Source organism: Gymnoscopelus braueri (genome assembly GCF_963280865.1).
Source record: "Gymnoscopelus braueri genome assembly, chromosome: 17".
NCBI classification, from domain to species: domain Eukaryota; kingdom Metazoa; phylum Chordata; class Actinopteri; order Myctophiformes; family Myctophidae; genus Gymnoscopelus; species Gymnoscopelus braueri.
Window position 1 is genome coordinate 37,247,477 of NC_137617.1, and position 22,647 is coordinate 37,270,123.

At 41.0% G+C, this 22,647-nt stretch overlaps 1 protein-coding gene across 2 annotated transcripts; it reads left to right on the forward strand.

Moving 5' to 3' along the window:
* The first annotated feature begins 3,808 nt into the window (after positions 1–3,808).
* Positions 3,809–10,799, forward strand: bub3 (BUB3 mitotic checkpoint protein). 2 transcript variants are annotated; one of them, XM_080454362.1, is made up of 7 exons: positions 3,809–3,950; positions 5,583–5,777; positions 6,048–6,117; positions 6,319–6,470; positions 7,380–7,538; positions 8,323–8,500; positions 9,095–10,799. In XM_080454362.1, the coding sequence occupies exons 2-7, from the start codon at positions 5,583–5,585 to the stop codon at positions 9,313–9,315; spliced, it is 975 nt and encodes a 324-aa protein (XP_080310488.1). In that variant the 5' UTR covers positions 3,809–3,950; the 3' UTR covers positions 9,316–10,799. The 2 variants fall into 2 exon arrangements, with proteins under 2 accessions (XP_080310488.1, XP_080310487.1); XM_080454361.1 differs by having other exon boundaries at positions 3,815–3,991.
* The last annotated feature ends 11,848 nt before the right edge of the window (positions 10,800–22,647 follow it).

Sequence of the window (22,647 nt, forward strand, 5' to 3'; positions counted from 1 at the left end):
GTGGGATTTAATATTTTGATATTTTACAATATTGTGCAATAGCTACTGTTCGCTTCACAGTAAGAGTTTGTCGACCATTGTCCACTCCTCACCAAGAACATATAGTCCTTATTTGCTATATAACAGAAGACAATCGTACTCTTTCAAATCCCTGAAAAGGTTAAGCCCTTTCACTTCGTTTTTGCTCACGTAATTTTCAAGCCATAAAAGCCAAATAACAGCCTGCATTGTTGTATTTTAATTTGTATTACTATTATGTCATTTATTTTTATTATTATAATTGTTAAAGCAAGTCTGTAAATCGTGAAATCTGGTCACTCACCAAGAATAAACAACAAAAAAACATTTCTTGAAGGGATAGCCTATATGTGAAAATATTATTTAAAGAATTGCCTGGAATTAAACTAATTTGTAAAATGTACTATCAAAGACATTTGCTATAACCATTTTGGGGGATTGGAATTATCACTATTTTTAAATATTGATTAGACATTTTGAGTAGGCATTTTTGGCTCGGATTGCGTTTGGAAAGGAACTCTTAATAGGTCTAAATTTGCCGATATTTTTAGGCCTACTAAATCATGCTGCGAGTTATAGATTACAACCGACTTTAATAGCCTAATTTATAGATTATAACCGACTTTAATAGCCTAATTGACTCGATTAATAAATTATCGCTTGTTAACACTGGGCATATTTTTTTGAAAGATGATCCCCTACAATTCATTTGAAGCATTTGGAAGAATAGACTGTGGACCTTGTAGGCCTATGGTAAGGTGTATCATGTTCTACTTTAAAGTGGTTCCATTTTATACTGTCACTGTCTCAGGGGGAAGGCTATAGCAGCATTCCTTGTAATTGTGATGACTTTTGAAATTAATGAAAAATAAACATAATATTCCATAAATAACTAGCCATAGCATTACATACATTACTATGGGGTTTTAGACGTAAAATAAGTTAGCTTCAAAAGCATTTCATAACATTATTAAGAATAGTCTTCAAAAAATGTAATATGTGAGGTTTTCCTGAAAGACAGACAGACAGACAGACGCGCGCACACACACACACACACACACACACACACACACACACACACACACACACACACACACACACACACACACACACACACACACACACACACACACACACACACACACACACACACACACACGCACATTAAAGGAGAAACAAATCAATGCATCCAGCAGGTGCACGCATTAAACAATTAAGCAATTAGGGTTAGATTAATTGATCACATTTTTATAAGAATGGAAAAAGGGTTCATTACTGGGACATGGAGCTTCAGTCAAGAAAGACTGCTGAACTAGCAAGTGTCTCAAGGTCAAGGAACAGTGACTAAATGTGCATTTATATCTATATGGGAAATACATAAATAGGGCTAGAAATTGTGATTGCAAGCCTAGCTATACATTCAATCACCAAGGTTAAGGTAAAACTGAAGAACAATTCTCCTCAGGTGAATGTCAATGTAGTACAGTACATGATCAGACTGTGCCAGTTTCTTTAAAAATGTCAAAAATAGCAGATGTACAAGCTCGCAGCGAATAGTCCTAGAACCCCTCCAAGGACCCCTGGTGGTACCTGGACCCCACTTTGATAACCAATGTAAACAACTATGGATGTTGGTTGCAGTGCAAAAAAGAACAAAACAAAAAAACATACGAGTGCATGTACACCAAGAGAACAGTATACAGGCCTGAATTATTGACCCCTTCGGTGAGGGGGTCCAGTACTCTGAAATGCTGTGATCCTGCATGGCATGGTTTGGGTCCAATACCTTTAAACGGATGGGTCACTGCAAATCAACACCAACTTATTCTGAATAATCACCAGTGATTAAACATTTTTAGTCATGTCTCTTCCAGGTTGACAATGCCCCCATCCACAGGGCAGGGTCACTGAAGGGTTTGATGAGTATATATGACAATGATGTGAGTCATATGCTATAGTCATCAGAACAGATCTCAACCCAACTGAATGGAGATTTTAGAGCGCTCCCCACCACCACCATGGTGAGTGAGGGAAATGACAAATGAGGGAATATTTTAGGTGTTCCATGATCCCTCCAGCAGAGTTCCAGAGATTTGTATCCACCCATACACTATGAACATTATAGGCAATGTGTAATCTGTGGCCTAATAGCCTATATGAAAATATCAGAAAAACACACGGAAGGAAAATCTAATAATATTGACAGGATAGGTGGGCACTAGGGACATCTGGGCACCTCAATGTAAAATTGGCAATTTTGTCCAAAATGGTAAAAAATAAAAGATTTGGAAAATGTTTTTAAGTAAAGTAAAGTATACATGATTAGAACATGCTTAAACATTCGACAATTAAGGTCTAATATTTCTACAATTGTTACAAATAGTTACAAAACAAGAAGTTGAAGGATACATTTAAGTCTGAAGGTACCTGCATGTTCACATCATGTATAGCCTACTTTACATTACTTAAAGGGCAAGACCACTTTGGTAGAGGTTTGGGTTGTGTAGTTACCTTGCCATTATGTAACTCCAAAGGTGGGCAAGAAATCAAAAATAATTGCTCCATTGATTAGAAATTGATCATTCAAAATATGCTCCTCATTGACTTACATTGTACGGTAAAACAGCTCTCAAAGTCACTCTTTTAGCACATAAATGAACCCAAACATAGCTGATTCAGACAATATATAACATCACCAAACCCAGTACTGTTTTTTTTTTTTATAAAAATGTCAACTTCCTGTAGATTTTGCCATTTTTAATAAGTAGAAAACCTGGACTGGATCCGCGGATCCGGATCCAGATCTTCAAATAGTAAAATCAACAGGAAGTTGACATTTTTATAAAAAAAACAAACAGTACTGGGTTTGGTGATGTTATATATTGTCTGAATCAGCTATGTTTGGGTTCATTTATGTGCTAAAAGAGTGACTTTGAGAGCTGTTTTACCGTACAATGTAAGTCAATGGAGCATATTTTGAATTATCAATTTCTAATCAATGGAGCAATTATTTTTTATTTCTTGCCCACCTTTGGAGTTACATCATGGCAAGGTAACTACACAACCCAAACCTCTACCAAAGTGGTCTTACCCTTTAACACCATTTTTCAAATATTAAATGTTTTAATATTTTGGACAAAATAGCCAATTTTACATTGAGGTGCCCAGATGTCTCTAGTGCCCACCTATCCTGTATCCATATTGATAGCTCAGTAAGCGTGTGTGTGTGTGTGTGTGTGTGTGTGTGTGTGTGTGTGTGTGTGTGTGTGTGTGTGTGTGTGTGTGTGTGTGTGAGAGACGTGTGTGTGTGTGTGTGTGTGTGTGTGTGTGTGTGTGTGTGTGTGTGTGTGTGTGTGTGTGTGTGTGTGTGTGCGCGCGCGCGCGCGTGTGTGCACGCGCGTGCGTGAGGTGACGAAAGCCCTTAACACGTGATCTACTATGGCCGGAAGTGTGTTGACGTCATGAAAGTCCAGCCAATCGAAGCATCCAGCGGGCTCTCGATGAATTCGTTTGAACCAATCAGAAGCTACCTGAGCACCGGCCGCAACCGGGGTTGCCAGGTTCGCATATTATAAGCGACCACGGGCTTGTTTTTTTCCTGTAAAGTGGCTTGTAAATATTGGCAGTAGCAGTTTTTGGGGATTGTTTCTAAAGTGTAGTTGCTTATTTGGGCTTGTTTCCTAAATGTTCTTTAAACCAGCGGTTCTCAAACATTTGCATGTCAAGGCTTGTTTTCCTAGACCCGGTTGCTTGTTTCTCTCGCGAAACCTGGCAACACTGGCGTTAACACATTGCAGTGGTTGGTGGTTGTGTGTGTGTGCTAGCAGTTAGCTTAGCCAGGGGCTAATATCACTTTTATATGAAATATAACCGCAATAGCCTCTGTTATCACACACCGGAGAGTTGAGTCGGTAGGACACGAACATAAAACGGTCAGTATAACTGGTCAAAGGTCAGGATAATGAGTAGTAACGTAAGTAACAGTCTCTCATCCATTCATCAGTAACAAGCTAACGTTAGCAAAGCGACGGCGGGAGCGTGTGGCTCCGTCTATGTGCTGAGTGTAACCGAAACAACACAGTGTCTATGTGCTGAGTGTAACCGAAACAACACAGTGTCTATGTGCTGAGTGTAACCGAAACAACACAGTGTCTATGTGCTGAGTGTAACCGAAACAAGACAGTGTGTTTGTTGCTTTTGTATTGATTGAATAATCTATCAGACAGAAATGCAAACAGCACGAGTACAATCGTACACTTGGTCTAAAAGGATTTACACAAACAAGTCCTAGTGGACTAACATTCCATTTAGGTCCTATGTATTCTATTCATTAATAACATAATATAAACATGTGTACATAGGATGTACAAATGGACCCAGAGGGATCCATAAGGGTCCATTTGGTTATACCAATATAACCAAAACCAATCTGATATTACTGTGTAATTATAATATCAGGTCGATGGATTAAGAAGGGCAAATGCCTCACATGTACTGTTACTGTGAAGTAATCTGCTGAGATGATGCTTCATCATGCTCAAGTAACAAAGGAACTGTCTTTCATTACTGTGTCATTGTCATTGTTACTCATTCAATCATGAAACTTGTTAAGGTAGTTAATGTAAGAGAAGCTGCGTTTGTTTCATTAAAGCTGCACTATGTAACTTTCCTCTTCTACCCCGGATTTGAACCATTGAGCTAATAGAGCCTGCCCAGGGGCCATCTCCATGTTGGCTTGTGGTGGGCATTTTTGTAAAAATTACACTTTTGCCACAGACATACAAAATGAGCAGACAATAATATTACCAGAAACACATAAAGAGATAGCCTTGAATGACCATAATAGGTCTGTCACTCTGAGAGTGTACAAATGGAACCAAATGGACCCATACTGGCCCATTTGTACACTCTCAGAGTTATGGGGGTTCTTGATAATAAAAAGTTTGAGAACCACTGTACGGGCAGACTCCTAATGTGTCATACATATTGTCATAGTAAATCAGTGTCATACATGTTCTGAAGAAAACCTGGAGTCTGACGTTCAGTAATTGGGTCTTATGATCAAAATAAGAACATTATAATGGTGTGTAAAACAGAAAATCCAAAATTAGCGACGGACAAGGCAAGTCTTTGCCACGGACACACGGACATATTGATGACCCCTAAGCCTGCCTGCTTGCTCAGGGGATACATTTAATCTTGACCATCAGGTCAAAATTCATGTCAGATCCTGTGTCGGTGAGACATGATCTTTGACACAATCGAAATGTTTCAATAGAAGAGCAGGGAGACAAAATACAACCTCAATTGTATAAGTTATATTGTATTGACTCTTACCATACAGATTGGACTAAATTAAATTTTATTCATGAAAAATTGTTACATAGCGCAGTGTGTGTTTCTATTTTTGTAACTGATTTCAGATATATGTGAAAGTTAAATCTGTGTTGTCTGCCACAACAACGCCGTAGTTGTGTCTAGTAAAACGACCTTCAATGGAGTGCAACTGCATGAATCATGTCTGGTCATAATCTCAGTCCTTTGTGTTATCTGAACTTCTGCAGATGACGGGCTCAAACGAGTACAAGCTGAACCAAAGCCCGGAGGATGGCATCTCAGCGGTTAAGTTCAGCCCCAGCACAGCCCAGTTCCTACTGGTTTCCTCCTGGGATTCCACCGTCCGTCTTTTCGATGTTGGCAGCAACACGATGAGGATGAAGTACCAGCACACCGCCCCCGTCCTCGACTGTGCTTTTTATGTAAGCTGCAAAACAGCACTATGCGATAAGATACTGTTTTAGAGCATAATATCGATGCATGTTGATGTAGTTAAAGGGATACAAAGAGTCTCCTTTGTGTCTCCTAGCGGAACCACTGCCTACCGGTCCGCTGGTTATAAAATTATTGGCTTAGGAATGTGACAAAAACTAAAAAATATCCATGAATTCAAGTCACCATGGGGTGACTAATCGATTTTTTTTGGTGAACTATCCCTTTAAGTTCATGTAAATATCACTTTCTGTTTGCAGGATCCGTCACATGCTTGGAGCGGTGGTTTAGATTCACAGTTAAAAATGCATGATTTGAACACGGATCAAGGTAAGTCTGCCACATCAACCTGGGTCAAGGTTCATGTAGATTGGAATAAAATAAAAGGCATGTACCTAACTCTGTTAGCAAGCCCTTTCTTTCTCCAGACACATTTAGTGTCATTGAACAAATAACCAGTAATGATGTGAGTCTACTAGCTAAAGGCCTGACTTCGTTGTATGTGACTTGTTTCATATTTTCACCAAATAGATACAGTAGTTGGAACACACGACGCCCCGATTCGCTGTGTGGAGTACTGCCCCGAGGTCAATGTCATGGTAACTGGGAGTTGGGACAGGTCAGTTCGGATGTGGGATCCAAGGACGCCCTGCAATGCTGGCACATTTTCACAGCCTGAAAAGGTAGTGTACATCTTATCCGGGGATATATCTTTTGCTGACCACGTATGACAAGAAACTACATTTTTGAGAAATAATAACTGGGTAAATATATTTTAAGTAGTGATTATTTTTTGAGAAATAATAACTGGTTAAATATATTTTAAGTAGTGATTATTTTTGTAGTTACAAGAATCTATCACAGATCGGGTTTGTCACGATGTGATTTGATTTTGTTTAACCAGAAGAGCCAGTTATGATTCACGATTGCCTGGCAAGAGGAAATGTACCTCTTGGGAGGGGATTACAAATTGAACAGAGAAAACATTAAATGTTGAGGGAAAACATGGACAGTGAGGTGTAAACAATTCAATGCAACATGTATAAGCCAATAGATAACGGTAAAAAAACAACAACAACAAATACATTGACTGCCAAATTAATTTTAGTGTCAGAATTGTTCTTAGTTGCAGACTTAGTTTGTTAAGATACTGAACTCAGATCTGTTGGCGCATTGTCCATGTGCAAAGCTAACAAAAACGTGTTGTACTATTTCGTTTTAAAAACTACTAGAACAACACGTAAAATAATCTAACTGGAGTGTGCTATAGGGTTCCTCCCTAAGAGTTTAAGCGCTCAATGTTTAGATTAAGATATTTTGTACATTGCTTTGTTTTTTTTAACCACTTAAAACCTATATTTAGTTCCCAAGGATTCCTCCTGTTTCGCTGCATAGTAAAAAATCTTTGCTGAAACTAGCATATCTATAAGCTCACAACGTATCACGTTGTGAGCTTGTAGATCTGCTATTTTCACAGAACGTTAGCCCCGGGAATAGGGATGCCAGGGTAATTCTTCAAGCGGTAAACCAAGAAACCCTTTCCTTCATCTTTTGACTTTCCTTCACGCATTTCTGTTCTGTCTGTGTGAAAGGTGTATACACTCGCCGTGGCTGGAGACAGGCTGATCGTTGGCACGGCTGGCAGGAGAGTCCTGGTCTGGGACCTGAGGAACATGGGTTACGTACAGCAAAGAAGAGAGTCCAGTCTGAAATATCAGACGCGCTGCATCAGAGCCTTCCCCAACAAACAGGTAAACCGTTTGCTCCGGATCAGCTCAGTTGACCAAATTCACATGTTAAGACCTGAATAAACATCTAGCGCATGAAACGGATTGCTCTTGGTCTTAACCCAGAACGCATCTGTCATTTTATGATTTCTTTGGCTGTTCAAAAATAGCAGATATACAAGCTCATAGCATGGCACCGAGTGCCGCACTATGAGCTTGTAGATTATTTTTTGTAGATATTTTTTTTAAATCGTGGAAGATTTGTGCAAATCTTTGAATATATATGTTTTAAAGCGAACATTTTTAACTCTGATCTTCTGGGGGTCCCTGACAACATATTTTGAGATGCGTATTCGTGGCCAAATACATATCATTTTGGGGGTCCTTGACATGGAAAAGTTGGAGCACCACTGATCAACAAACTTTCAGGATTTAGACATTTTTCGATATGTATTAGGCCGCGGACCCCCCATCTAAAAATATTTTGTTCCAGGGACCCCCCTGAAGCAAAGATTTTAGTTACACATGTATGCGTTAAAAATATATATATTCAAAGATTTGCACACATTTTCAAGATTTTTCAAAATTGGCAGCTTTGGCAGTCAATGTATCTACAATATCGACAAGCTTGTATATCGGCTATTTTTGAATAGCCAAAGAAATCTAAAGTGACACAGATGTGTTCCCGGATTGAATGGGTTAAAACGGCAAATAATGAACAAATTACAGGATATCAAGTTGACGGTACAAAATCCAGTACCAGTGAAAAGGTCAAATTGCAACATCAGACTCTGTGTCTTTGCTCCAGGGATACGTCTTGAGTTCAATCGAAGGCCGCGTGGCTGTGGAGTACCTGGACCCGAGCCAGGAGGTGCAGAAGAAGAAGTACGCCTTTAAATGCCACAGGCTGAAGGAGAACGGAATCGAGCAAGTCTACCCCGTTAATGCCATCTCATTCCACAGCGTTCATAACACGTTTGCCACAGGTACGCCTTTCTCATCTCAGCAACACTTTATGATTCAGGCTCTTCCTGGGGAAAAAAAATCAATTAAAAATTCTCTATCATAATTAGAGGCTGACCGATTCCAGATTTTTGGGTCTGATCCTGATTTTGGAGTGTCCTAGACCACCCTATTATCAATGTTTTTTGAATTTTGACCTTTTATAAGTACAAAATCTTGATTCAATATAATAAAAAAATTATCTTTATTTTATTTAACCACTTAAGTCCTATTCATCATTACAAGCACACAATGTCACATTGCAACACATGTGAGCTTGTAGATCTGCTATTTTTGAAAAACCGGGAGACATCGGCTGCATAATCCGATACCGATGTCACCAAAGATTTGGCGAAAACCGATATATCGGTCGGGTTATAGTCGTAATGTAAAATTGTTTGGCTGAGAACCTTTCCTGTCTGAACCTATTTATTGTTTACTGTCCCGTGACTTGACGGGATTATAACTACCAAGGTTTTGTGAGGAGCACTCTGTTATTATTATAGATTCTAATCTGAAAGAACGCACACGGGGAAAATAGCATTTGAAGTTGACCTTGAAGCCTCTCCTTCCACCAGGTGGCTCGGATGGCTTCGTCAACATCTGGGACCCGTTCAACAAGAAGCGCCTGTGTCAGTTCCACCGCTACCCGACGAGCATCGCCTCGCTGGCGTTCAGCAACGACGGCACCATGCTCGCCATCGCCGCCTCCTACATGCACGAGGAGGGAGACATCAGCCACCCGGAGGACGCCATCTTCATTCGCCAGGTCACGGATGCCGAGACCAAGCCCAAGTGAGTCCTCTGAGTCCGCGGTCCCCCCTGCGCCACACAGACAGCACCGTGGGTCGCTGCTGAATTTGCGAGCAGGCGTGGTTACATGGAGCATGCACAGCTGCGGCTCGTGCTGATCCATATCTCTCTTTTCCACTTTTTCAATATCCGACAGTTGACAGACAGATGAGAGGTTGAGTAAATCCCAGTATTATCAGTTTGTATATCGATGGGGTTGTGGTAAATCCATGGTGAATCAGAAACCCATGTTACAAATTGGTGACTAGAAATGTTTAATATTGAACTTCAATATGCCAGAATACAGTATTTGTATCCCCACAATTGTACTAATAAACCAAATTAATGATAATGGCCAGCACTCACTTAATTGTAGTCTTTGATTTTGATTTTCTTTATTCTTTGTTTCTTAAACCACTTGAACCCTAGCAACCCTGTTCTGGGCATTGGCAAAAATAGCAGTTCTACAAGCTCACAACGTCTGTTGTGAGCTTGTAGATGTGCTCTTTTCGGTGAAGAGATCTGTTTTAGAGGGAAAAGAGGAGGGGGGCCCAAGTACAGACCCATGGGGGACCCCGGTTAACGATGTATATAGGATTTAAGTGGTTTAAAGCAACAGTCCTCAAGACACAATTATCCTGTGTTTCGCAGGCATACTGGTAAAGATCTTTGGTAGATAGTCTAGGACTCTCCCAGAAGCCCTGACATCACTTAAGACAGTTTTCCAAAGCAATTGTAAAAACATAATAGACAGCTCCCTGAACCCGCTTGGATTTTTACTAGGCTTAACCAAGTTTCAAGTCCTTCATTCATAGAGTAAACATCAAAATTGAGCCCACAAGCCATATTCTCTGACTGTAATCTGTTCTGTTTTCCATCCGTGGGCAATGGCCAGTCAAGGGCTATTGGGTCCATATTGGTCTGTTTCACCCAGCTTTATTGATTTTTATCATGATGGGTGGTTTCCCTCAGCTTTCATTTGACCTCAGAAAGAAATATCACAATGAAACCCTTGGCCGTTAATGGAGTATCACTTGTCTCCACCACATTGGTTCAGCTACATCCATGGGTTGATTTGGAACTCGATTCTCGTGTTTCTCGTCCACAGGTCAACCCAAGTCTACCTTGGAATGGTTTCCTCTGCGTATGCCCTCATAAAATGTGGCATATTGAAGTTTATAACACTTAAAATATCTGCTGGCATCCAGTGTACTGTTAACCAATTGTTTCTTTGACATTTTCATCTTTTCCTATTAAACAGTATGTGTTTTTCTACTGTTTTGTAATTAATATTTGACTTTTTCACTTCTGTTCACCTCTGTTCAATCCTGCTCTGTGAAATATATTTGTCCGTTTTCTTTTTCTATCACTGTGGTTTGGAAAATACTTGGCAGACATGGATTGTTGCCGATTGTATATTGCTGCAGCCATTTTACTTTGACTTTTATTAAGATGCTTGTTGATATAATAAAATATGGTTGGATGTGACAAGTTTTATTCATTTGTATTTTGTTTTTGTATTTAGTTTTTTACTTGACATTGACATAAAAGTGACATTGACAAGTCCAATGTACTGCATGAACTCCTTTCTAAGACCATAATTTGTTAGGTGCACACACTCACACAATTGCTCCCCAAAAGCTGTGAGATTTGAGGAATGTGTTGAGACGAGCGAGGTTCTTCTCTCTGATGAGGTGTTGAGGGAAAGTGATGATCTAATGGTCTTGCCGAGGGCTCCACTTGCCCCCAGACAGTGACCTCCTGTGTTGATAGACATCACAGGGCTACAGCCTTAAGTAACTTCTGCTATAGTGCCAGGAGCAAAACCATAAAAGCACTAAACTGAATGACCCACCTGACCACACTGTGCGGGAGATCCGGACTTAGCGCTGAATTTTCCGTTTTCTTGCCATGAATCAGAATCAGCATTATTGTCACATCACAGGTTTACAGAAGTAAGAAATTCGTTTTCGCGAAATTCGTTTTTGTGCAAGTTCTATCGTTTTTGTTATTTCCATAGAGAAAAGGGGGGGGGGGAGAGAGATCAATCAAAGAAAAACAAATTATCTACATATTTACACAGTACCTGAGGTGAGATATAATGGTGCGTGAGACGTGAGCATAGCAGCAGATGTATACTACAGTATGCCATGTCATAATACTGTATAGGCGAACATTTGGCGAAAATAGCCTTTCTACCAGCTTACAGCATGTTGCATTGTGAGCTTGTAGATGGGCTATTTTTGGCTCAAAAAATGTGGTGTAGAGAGAAAAATGGAGAGGACCAATTCTAGACACCTGGGGTACGTTAATCAACAAAGTATACAAGGTTTAAGTTCACTTCAAGCAGCCTTAGGATCAGGTGCAATATTCTGAGTGAATTTACCACATCCAGTGTCCAGTGATTTGTTGTTACCTTGGTGACAGAGTTGACAAAAAGCAGACCCTTTTATTTCAGCCCTGCGCTGCATGAATGAAACGGAGCAGTGCCTTGCAGAGGACTTAAGTAGTGCTTTTTTTTCTCAGTTCACATTTTCTATGGCAGCAAATGCAATTTATAATGCCCTTCAGCAAAAGCAGGAGAAGATGGAGACGTCAATTATTCTATTTAAGAACTACAATTTTTCCTAATAGGTCTATCTGCCTCCAGCAGTATCCTGGAAATGATTTGTTCGCTTGGTTAAATGATGCAACTAATTCCCATGATTGCTGATAATGAGTCAGTCTTTGTCATTGGGATTCTGACTGCAGCTTAATATGAAATGGCATTCAGTTTTGGAAGGCAATTACTGCTCATGCGCCAGAGTAAGGCCAGGGTTTGTTGTGGAGGCCACAGTAAATTACCTTGTTTCCTGTCATCTTTGGCTTCCACTAAATTGGAAAATTGACTTCCCTGAGTGAGCATTAGAACCGTTAAGGTTTTCATCCCTGGGACTGTGTAGCTGTTTTGCAGTACACGTAATCTTGCGGCCCAATTTGTAAGATGCAATACATTTTGATGATTAGAACATTGGCAGTTTCCTTTTCAACGCAGCCAAAACGAATGGCAATAGTTGACTAGTGAACACATTTGTAATAAAACTATTGGAAAAAGTTCTTCATTCAGGTTTTCTAAGGAACGGAGGCTTGTAGTTGAGTGCAGTGCTACAGACAAAACCACTCAAGCCTGATTCGGAGTTGCTCGCCGAATTTAGCCGATCTAGAAGCTAACGACGTGTCGCATCGTGGCACGTTGTGAGCTTGTAGATCGGCTATTTTCAGCGAGCGACACCATAAATTGAGCATCAGCCATCAGTGTGCATCCTCCCAGCACACCACGGCTTGTTCTCCCACTTGTCTTCTTTCCTTTTAGCCTTTTTGCAGTTAACCACATCTGGTGGTCGTGTGGCCGGGCTCTGGTTTCCAAACCACTGAAGTGTTGCAGACAGTTTGGCTCTACATGAAACCATTACATGACAATTAAAAAGGGGCGATTGTGCTCCCAACAGCCTGTCATGTACATTTAACCCAACCACAAAAGGCTCTTATGATCACTCAGGAGGGGGACGCATGACCTTCAACAGACACCTTATCTCTCAAGACTTGCTTTCTAATATTATATCAGGCCAATGATACTATCTCGCATGGGCCACGTGGAAATGGGGAAATCACATGATCCATCAGTAAATATTGACAACGTTTCTATATTGTAGCCTCGCTTCTGTTTCAGTGCCACGTTGGCTGTAGGGAGCCAATTGCGGCAACACCTTTGTTCTGTTGCAGTGAATTGCTATTTCTATCATTTAGAATGAGGAGGTTATAATAAATGAGACATTCTATAATACAAAACAAAATATACAATGACTGTTTTACCATGGCACCAAAACACAACAAAAGCCTTTCGATTCATGTTAAGATATTGTACATGGTGCTGTGCTCCCCCTTCCAATCATCTCTTTGTGAAATGATCTCATCTCTATTGTAGGGAATAGAGGAGGTAGGTTTTTGGGCGGTGTAGCCGCCCCTATAAGTGGGGTTGGGACCATAGAGTTAAAAATAATAGAGAGGGCACCCGAATTCTCCTCCCATCCACTTGCATTGAGTTGCTCACCCAGCGCATGGGCCTGTTTGAACCCTTCTTCCGGGTTGGAAATTTGGTGGGCGAGGCCTATTTGGGGCTCCAAACGCGTCACTTCTGTGACGCGTTTTGCGTCACAGTGACGCGTTTTGCGTCACAGAAGCGCGCAGCCCCGTGCGCAAGCTCGTGCGCATGCTCGTGAGTCGAGCCCATTGGTCGAAACCGTTTCCTCGTTCATGTGTTGAAGCCCCAGGCCTGCACGCGCCTGCACTACCATGAATGGCCAGCATGTTCAATTGGCTTCAGTGAAACCACTGGGTTCTGGGGGCTTGGTTGGGACACCTCATTAGTATTAGTTTCCTGCACTGTGATTGGCCCAGCTGGCCCAGTTAGCTGTACTGTGATTGGCTGACTCTATTGGCTGACTCTATTCAGCACTGTGATTGGCTAGCGAGACACATGATGACATTAATAACCTATAAATAGGATTATGCACTTCCAAAAATCAATTTTTTGGGGAAGTGAGCTTCCATCACTATGATGACCACTGTGATGACCACACCGCCCACTTCACACTGGGTGTGATTTTTCTTTTATGTATGATTTAAAGTTAGTTTGCTTTAACAGTCACAGTCCTAATTACAAAGGATGCAATCAAATAATTCCACAATACAAAAGCATTGTATAGATTTATATGTGGACAGAAGTCAGGACAGGTCCTAACAGTAATACCCACAAAGGGCGCAGAGGGTACCTCACAGCTCATACAGTAGACTAGAGTGACAAGATTAATCCATTGACAGAAAATGTATCCGTTTAAATGATTATAAACAATCGGTTTAGTGACGTTTCAAGCAAAAATGTGACTAATGTGAAAAATGTTCTACTGTATTGACAACTTCACCTAAATGTTCATGTTTGCCTTTGTTACATGTTATACAATTAATAGTTATAACATGCTATGCAATTTTAAGGTGCACAGCAAATTCCATGGCAATCCAGCCAGTAGTCTTTGAGATATCTTGTTTGGGACCAACGTGTTAGATGGACCAAGCAACTGACATTGCCATCCTTAGTAATAATCATGAGGTCATTTCCAACTGTGTTATTTGATATAATTTATAATAACCATCAGCTAGGGAATGGAAATAAGTAGTAGCTATGTCAAATAGGCACTTTCAACATTTTAACATTTTTACTGACTGCGGACAGATTTTATTTAAATATATCTAGTGACACCCCCGCCCCCCCCTAAAAACAGGGCTATTTCAGGACAGCCACTATTGGGACAAAGACGGAAATGCGTACAGATAGGATGAAGTCTTGGCGTCCTGCAGCCTGCACACCCCGGCTAGGGAGGGTAACCTGAGCCTCCCCCCATCGGCCCTGGCTGTGGCCTGGGCCCGGCCACAGTAACTCACTCTAAAGCCGCCCCAGCCCCGGGGCTGCTTTTAAAAACATTTGGTGGGTGAGACAACATCTCCTCAAGAGCATTGTAGTTACATTACAGCTTAATTAGACGGCAGGGCTCAGGGCCATACAAGCCACTGTTAGGTTTCACACATTCATCCAGCCATCCATCTCCTCGCAGGCAGGCAGCACATGGAGCTCGAGTCCAAGGGCAAGTACACCTGGGACCTGTGGTAGTAAATCACAGCATCAACGGCATCTGACAGGGGGGGTCACTGAGTTTGGGCTGGAGGTCCTACACATTAGCTCCTCTGGGGTGCAGGTGGAGGGGGGTGGGTGAGTGGGGGTATTAACAATTAGGTCCTGTAATATGCGCTGCCAGAATGAGGCTTGCAAAAAAACATAGTGAGATCAAAGCAAATTCACCACAATATGCTTATATTATGGATTGAGAATGATGATTAATATCTTCATGATATTACATAGTACATGGATGGTACTTGGATCAGATGTGCAAATGACTGATCTTGACTGGGAATAGGAAAGGCATTGCAAAGTTTCCTTCTAGATCATTGCAATCGCCTAGTATTGCTAAGATAGACCGAGCAGAGCAGTGGTTAATACATTTATTTAGTTTGCCTTAAAACCACTAAAATGATTTTGAGCATTGCTCATTTCTGCAAATATTTGAGTTCAGAAGTACATTGAAACAGTGTTTGAATGAAAGTTGTGGCTTTCCAATTACTCTTCATGTCATCTGTCACACTAATGAATGGACAGGGGCAGTCAGTGCATTGGTGCCAAATTTTAGGATGTTTTTTATAACTAGAGGCAACATGAATTGAATAAAAGCTGCTACATGAACAGAATGAAAGGGGGCTAAATGTAAATGTAACTCTCATGGATGTCATTTTGTTCAGCCAGATAAGAAATGAGTCCAGTCACAGAGACAAGCTTTATTCAGCCTTATTACGTCTGATTGTTATTTAAGCATACTCTTTGACAGGCAAACTGCAGATCAGTTTGAAGTGTTTTAAGAGCAGTGGTGGAAAAAGTGTTTTACTCAAGTAAAAGTATCAATAGCAGATCTGCAATAGCAGAGTAGCAAGTATCAATGTACAGTATATAGGTCTGAAGTGGGTAATGTATGTTTTGTAATGTGTAATAATAATCAAAATCTTCAAAGTAACTAGTAACTAAAGTTTTCAAATGCAGTGGAGTAAAAGTATAATGTTTGCCTTTGAGATGTAGTGGAGTAAAAGTATAGACAATTGGAAATACTCGAATAAAGTAAAAGTACCTAAAAATTTAACTTAAGTACAGTACTTGAGTAAATGCACTGAGTTACTTTACACCACTTTTTAAGAGTTAATCGTTTTTGCACGGTAGGCTATAAGCGCCACTGGCTACACTCATCAGAAACAGCATTCCCATGAATAGCATGTCATTTCAAACTGACTGGGTCATTATACTTCCTCAAGGGGTGAAACCACAAGTACTTAAACTATAACTGATACACGTTCTATAGAGAGACACCTGTCAAGGCTCTCTGTGAGAACAGAGGGCCAGGCCCACGCCCCAGACAACAAATTCCATTGGAAAACAGAACCTGTTGCATTGTATGAGCAATCTGCGGTCAACTTCAGAGTGACAGCCAGTTTCTATATACTGTCATCCAATGTCAGAAATGGGTGGGGGGGTTGGGTCCCATGGGGGACGGCAGAAAACAGTTACTTGTTATCCCCGTTTAAACCGAAATCGGATTGCAGGTCTTTTCAGGGGAGCCTCTTTGTGTGCCTTCCATGCCTATGAAACGCTCTGTTATTTAATGGGTTCATGGCCACAGGGCAAGGGTTACAGTTTATCCTTCCTGCAATTAGCATTCACGGTTAGCTTAGCAGAACTAATGCGCCACATCTTTGAGGCTCAAGTTACCTTGCGCGCCTCCGTGTGACCGCGGGCGAGTTTTAACCGACTCGTATCCGTTTCAAACAGCTTTATAAGTAATTATTGGCAAAATCCCCTGAAGTATAACATTTAAAGCAAACTATTCTCTGGCTATTAAAGAGTTGGTGTCCCATTGTTGCATGTGTGAACGATAAACGTGCGCAATATCCTTGCAGATTTACGGCCGGGGGGTTAAGACGGCACAAGAGCGTTGGTGCGTCACAGATCGCGATCCCTGCCGTTTTCCCGACATCCGTCTGCTCATTTCTTGATTCACACGGTCCATTTCGTCAATCTTTTCTGGGTATCTCCGGCTTGCTCATGCCGACATTTAGGTCAAGACACCGTTATCCCATGATGGTAAAGGAAGACTTACACCGACACCATTGTGGGACGGGTTATGGGCCGAGGTGATCTCATGGGTCTTAAGTGACATTTGTGACACAAGTGAAGCAGCTTGAAGCTGTTCACCGCGATTAGCTTTCCCAGTGTTGTGTAATATTACACAGATTGAACAAACGGATGATCACAGAGGTGCACCACATTGTTTGAGAACTATGGCAAAAATGTAGGTTTCATGGTGGATTGTGTGACTCCTGAATGTGCAGGGGGAATCTCTCACTATAAACTGCATGAGTAAAAGGACACCAGGAAGAATTAAGCGTTATTTATGGCTGTTATTGTTTAATAACAAAGCAATAACCTATCACCAGCATGGTTTAATGATCATTTTGTTTGAGAACCATGACAACAATTTAGTTTCAGTAGGGTGTAGTAGTTTCAGTAGGGTGCAAGGGAATCTCTCCCTTAACTGAATGAGTAAAATGATACTGGAGAGAACTTAATGTTATTTGTTGCTTTGTTTGTGCAATAACAAAGCAACAACCTATTACCAGCATAATGTTTCATTGAACCATTTATCATTTTGTTGGCAAACCACTTCACCTTTAAAATAACAAGCAATAGCTCAATGATAATTCTTTAAGGTAAGGTTAATAACTGGACTTATTTTCACGCGCATTTAAACTTAAAACTGTGGTTAAGAAGCATAAAATCTATGTTATTGATTCTAAAACACATTTGTCTAACAGCTTTTTGTCTGAGTGATTAGTGACTGAACTAACATACATTACCGGCCAGGACAGAACAAAAATCAATGACACAAAGAGACATACATTTCATAAACAGATTTTGATTATTGGATACTATTAACATTTCTGAATTCAATGGTGTGGAACGGGAGTGTTGTCCCATTGATTCAAATGCAGATTAAGTAAACTAATGTGAAAACAGCGATCAATGTATATGAATCTAGCGGTGGTTCTGTGTGCGGCATGGCAATGCACCGACACTCCACACAGCCTCCACCGAAGCCCGCCTCTAATTCATCATCATCCACACTCTCTATTATTATTGATGACTCTTGCCTCAGGCCGGTCCATTCGTTTTCAGATTTGTGACAGGCAGCAGAATGCTGGATGGAGGTTTATGCTACAGCTGCGCCAGGAGCACTCTTGTTTATCTATTGATCATCATACCTCCCAATAATCTGACGCCTGTCACATTTGACAACATTATGTGTAATGGGTCAGAGGACAGGGCTAATGAAACTGTTTGAAAGATGGATGTTGTTATCCGACGCATTAACCTTGCAAATAGCTGTCAGAGAGGCAACACATTTACCCATATATACAGTACTCTGTTGGCGGGGAACCCCAGTTCTCTCAGTAGAACTACTGAGATAAATAAGCATGGCCAGTGAGGAAAACACAGCACGTTGTGGCAGGTTGCTTCTGGAATATAAATCACAGATTTGAAATTGGTTTGGCCACAAACAACACAGAAACGGATAAACAGCTAGGTTGAGACTTGATGAAGCATCCAATGGCTGCTCAGACAAGAGGCCATGCGAACAATTTCCTTTCTATCTGATAATAGATAGAAGTCATTTTGACCCTGGTTATGATCAGAACATCCTTCTTTTAGTTAGCACCACTAGAATTTTCAGAATCTCACTATTCATCGGCATCATATTTTGGCAAAAAATAGTTTAATTGTGAGATGTGTACTTTCATAATTATCTGCATGCCGTGAAGGCTGCGGGCGGAGAGTACATTTCCCCCCCTGTCCTTGTGTGTGTGAGTCTGTGAGTGCATGAGTCCACATGCAGCTAATCTTGCAAACTGCTAAACTATCCGCGCCATACCTTTTGTGCAATAGGCCAAGGAAGACAGTCGTGGTCACTCAAGTCGAAGGCACTTGTAGTCAAGACTTTTCATCACTTGACTACAAGACAGGCGTGCCGACAGCGAGGCCTTGAACGAGCCCATAGGTGAGCGAGTGCCCTTGGCGAGCAGCCGAGCACGTCAACAAGTACGCCACCACTCTGTGGTGGATGGAATAGTTTATCACCTGTTTGCAAATTGCACACATACATAATGTAAACACACACACACACACACACACACACACACACACACACACACACACACACACACACACACACACACACACACACACACACACACACACACACACACACACACACACACACACACACACACACGTAATAAAGGACATCCTCTGTAGCCTGTACAGCGTTAGAAATAAGATAGAGAATGACGTTATAGAAATCAATTTTTTTCTTCCAGAGCATTGTGAGAGAAGCCATAAGAGAGGTCTCCAACAAGAGGCAGAAAGTGAACGGTGAACACTCTCCTCCTCTCCATCCTGGCTAATGTCTCTCTCAACAGTAAGGGACAAAGAGAGAAAAGGCTGTTTGTGTGAAGCGTGCGTGCGCACACACACACACACACACACACACACACACACACACACACACACACACACACACACACACACACACACACACACACACACACACACACACACACACACACACACACACACACACACACACACACACACACCAAGGGTGTCTACAGTAATTGGCTACCAAGCTTTGCTTCATTCACTTACTGTCTTTTGTTGTCCCGCAGATTTTTCACAAGTACAGTATGGTGCTTTAGAGAAGGAGGTGGAAGAGCCGGCCATTCTTTACAGACCCTCGCGTGTGTTTCACCATCAAGGTTAAAGAGTTCATTCTGCGTCTGCACAGCACACTAAACTATTACTGTGAAACCTGCACCCATTGAATGTGTTCTCAAGATTTTTAAATATTACAATCGTTTTTCTTAAAAGATGCCACCAATGTCTCAAAATGTAGTCAAGTAAGAAAAATAAATAAATAGCATATGATAGCTAAGCGCTGCATTAAAGTGGGCACACTTCCATGTTCCAATACTTTGCATATTTAATATCTCCACAAGATGACGCATTCGGCCCTGTGCGTCTGTCTGCAGCTAAGCTTGCAGACTACTAGGCTAATCAGTGTCATATTCCTTGTGCACACTGACAAATATTTTTCTAATCAGTCAAAGACAACTGTCATTTTTGTTCCCGACTTGCATCGTTCCCGAATTAGGGCAGTGCACAACGGTCTGGTGTGCCAAATGAGCGGAAGTTACTTTTAATTTGATGTGAAACTTCAGACAGTACCTTCCCTCAGTTTTGTTAAATGTACCAAACAATATAATTTGCACCGTAACGTTTATATAATTACAGAATATAGTGCGTACTGCGTATAGAAACCCTATTTCACCATTTACTCACTTCCTATTTTAAACTTACACACATTTTCAGAAACAGTGAAAATAGCCAATCTTCCAGCTCACAAGGTTGTGAGCTTGTAAATCTGCTATTTTTGCTATTTCTGACATTTAAAAAAAGATCACAAAACAATAAACAATATTGATAGAGGTATTTGGTCAAAAATATTGATATTTGATTTTGCCCTAGTGCTTACAGTATAGAATATTCATTTTAATTACAGGGCAAGCTCTTCTTTCCAGAAGAGGTTCTGAAAATACTTTACAGGTCATGTGAACAATAAACAGGCCTATCGAGACAGGCCCATTGAGACTATATTGGATGCAAAGCAATCTCCACTTTCCAGCAGAGCTGAGTACCGGAAATGAGTATACTGTAGTGACAGAGTGTTTTGGTAACTCCAGGGGTCACGTTGTGTTTATGTGGCGACACAATCACAGCAGAAGTCTTTCCTCAACTCCTCCAGTGCACATTATGTTTCCCCACTTGAACACATCATATAATGTAGGGTTGTTGCCATTGGACACTCAGAACAACACAATTTAATGTCTAGGGTCCTTCAGGTGGAACAGGTTTACTTCAGCATGTTGACTGGTCACAACCTTTACTGACGATGGTAAAACAACTACAGAAGATTGGGATTCACATTGTGTCACATCCTCACCCCATAATCTGGTTTATACCAACACATAAAGGACCCTACTGGTCATTGTCTATTCATATAGCTTCAGCTATATATCATACATGAACAGATATTTTCATTTTAATGCCTTCATTTTTAGACTTTTGAGTTTGTTTACATTTTCTCCAAAGTCAGTGAAACGTTACTGAAATTACCCGAATTATTGAGTAAATGTTGTCTAAAGATCACTGTGCAGTTATATTAAGTCACAAGCGTTTGAATGTTCATAGATCAATAGTCTTTGGCTAGACATCAGTGTTTTAAAATACATTAAAGCACAACGACAACATAACTGACAAAAAATAGCCATGCAATAAAGTTCATAGTGTTGAATTACTGACGGTAGTCATTTAAAGTCTCAGCAAGCTGAACTTCATACCATATGAAACTAGAAAAAGTGCTCCTCGGAGCACAGGTCTCCGCCAGGTCAGGTAGGTGAGTGTGGACCAGCATGTTCTGAATTTGCCAATCAGGATGGAATGTGAAAAATCGGACGGATCCGTCTTGATCACTTGACTATAGAGATAATGTGTACCGGTTTGCGTGATGAATCAAGTTTTGTAAAAATCGGCCTCCTGGTGGCGCTATAATAGGGCAATGTTGAAAGGGTGGCATCTGTTCCTCAACGTAGTGTGAATGTGCGCGCAAAGTTTCACGGCAATCGGACAATCAAACAGATCAGTGTTGATCTCATGACTATAGAGATCATGTGTAACGATGTATGTTAAATTTGGATACAATCTGAAGGAGTAATATCCAAAAATGTGTTTTACATAAGTCGGCCTCCTGGTGGCGCTATAAAATGCAGATGTGGAAAAAGCAGGGCAAAGTTTTTTCCTTGACCTGTTGGGAGTGCGCATACAAAGTTGTAAACAGATGGGTGCAGTTACGGGTAAAAACACGAATTGGCCTGTTATAGCGCCACCATGAGGCTGATTTGAAAATTTTGAAGTGGCATTTCTTCCTCGGCCTAATGGGAATATACGTGCAAAATTTCACGGAAATTGCATGCTGTGTTCATGATTTGAGGCATTTTGTTCAACACAGAGAACTGCAAACTTTGGAAGCCATTTTGAGCCAATCAGGATGGAATATGAAAAATCTGAAAAAACGGTTTTGTTTAATGACTATAGAGATACTGTGTACCGATTTGCGTGACGTTTGGACAAATCTGTAGGAGTACTGTCAAAAAATGGGTTTTGCAAAAAGCGGCCTCCTGGTGGCGCTATAACAGGCCCATGTGAAAAATTTGGGGCAGAGGTTCTGAATTGGCATCCAGGAGTGTGTGTGCACAGTTTCGCTGCGATCAAGCCAACGGTGCCGGAGATTAGCTGTTCACAGACGGACGGACACACACACACACGGACGGACGGACAGGGGGTAAAACATACTCTCTCGCCATGCCTTTCGGCCTGGCGGAGACAATGAGCAGGAAAATTGCCAGTAGTAATGTGACGTCAAGTATAAGGTGAGTCATAGTGAGGTAAATGTAGCATATTTTATACTTTGTCGTATCATATGACAGTTTCACATGACGAAAATAGCCAATCAACAAAGCTCACAATGCGTCGCAA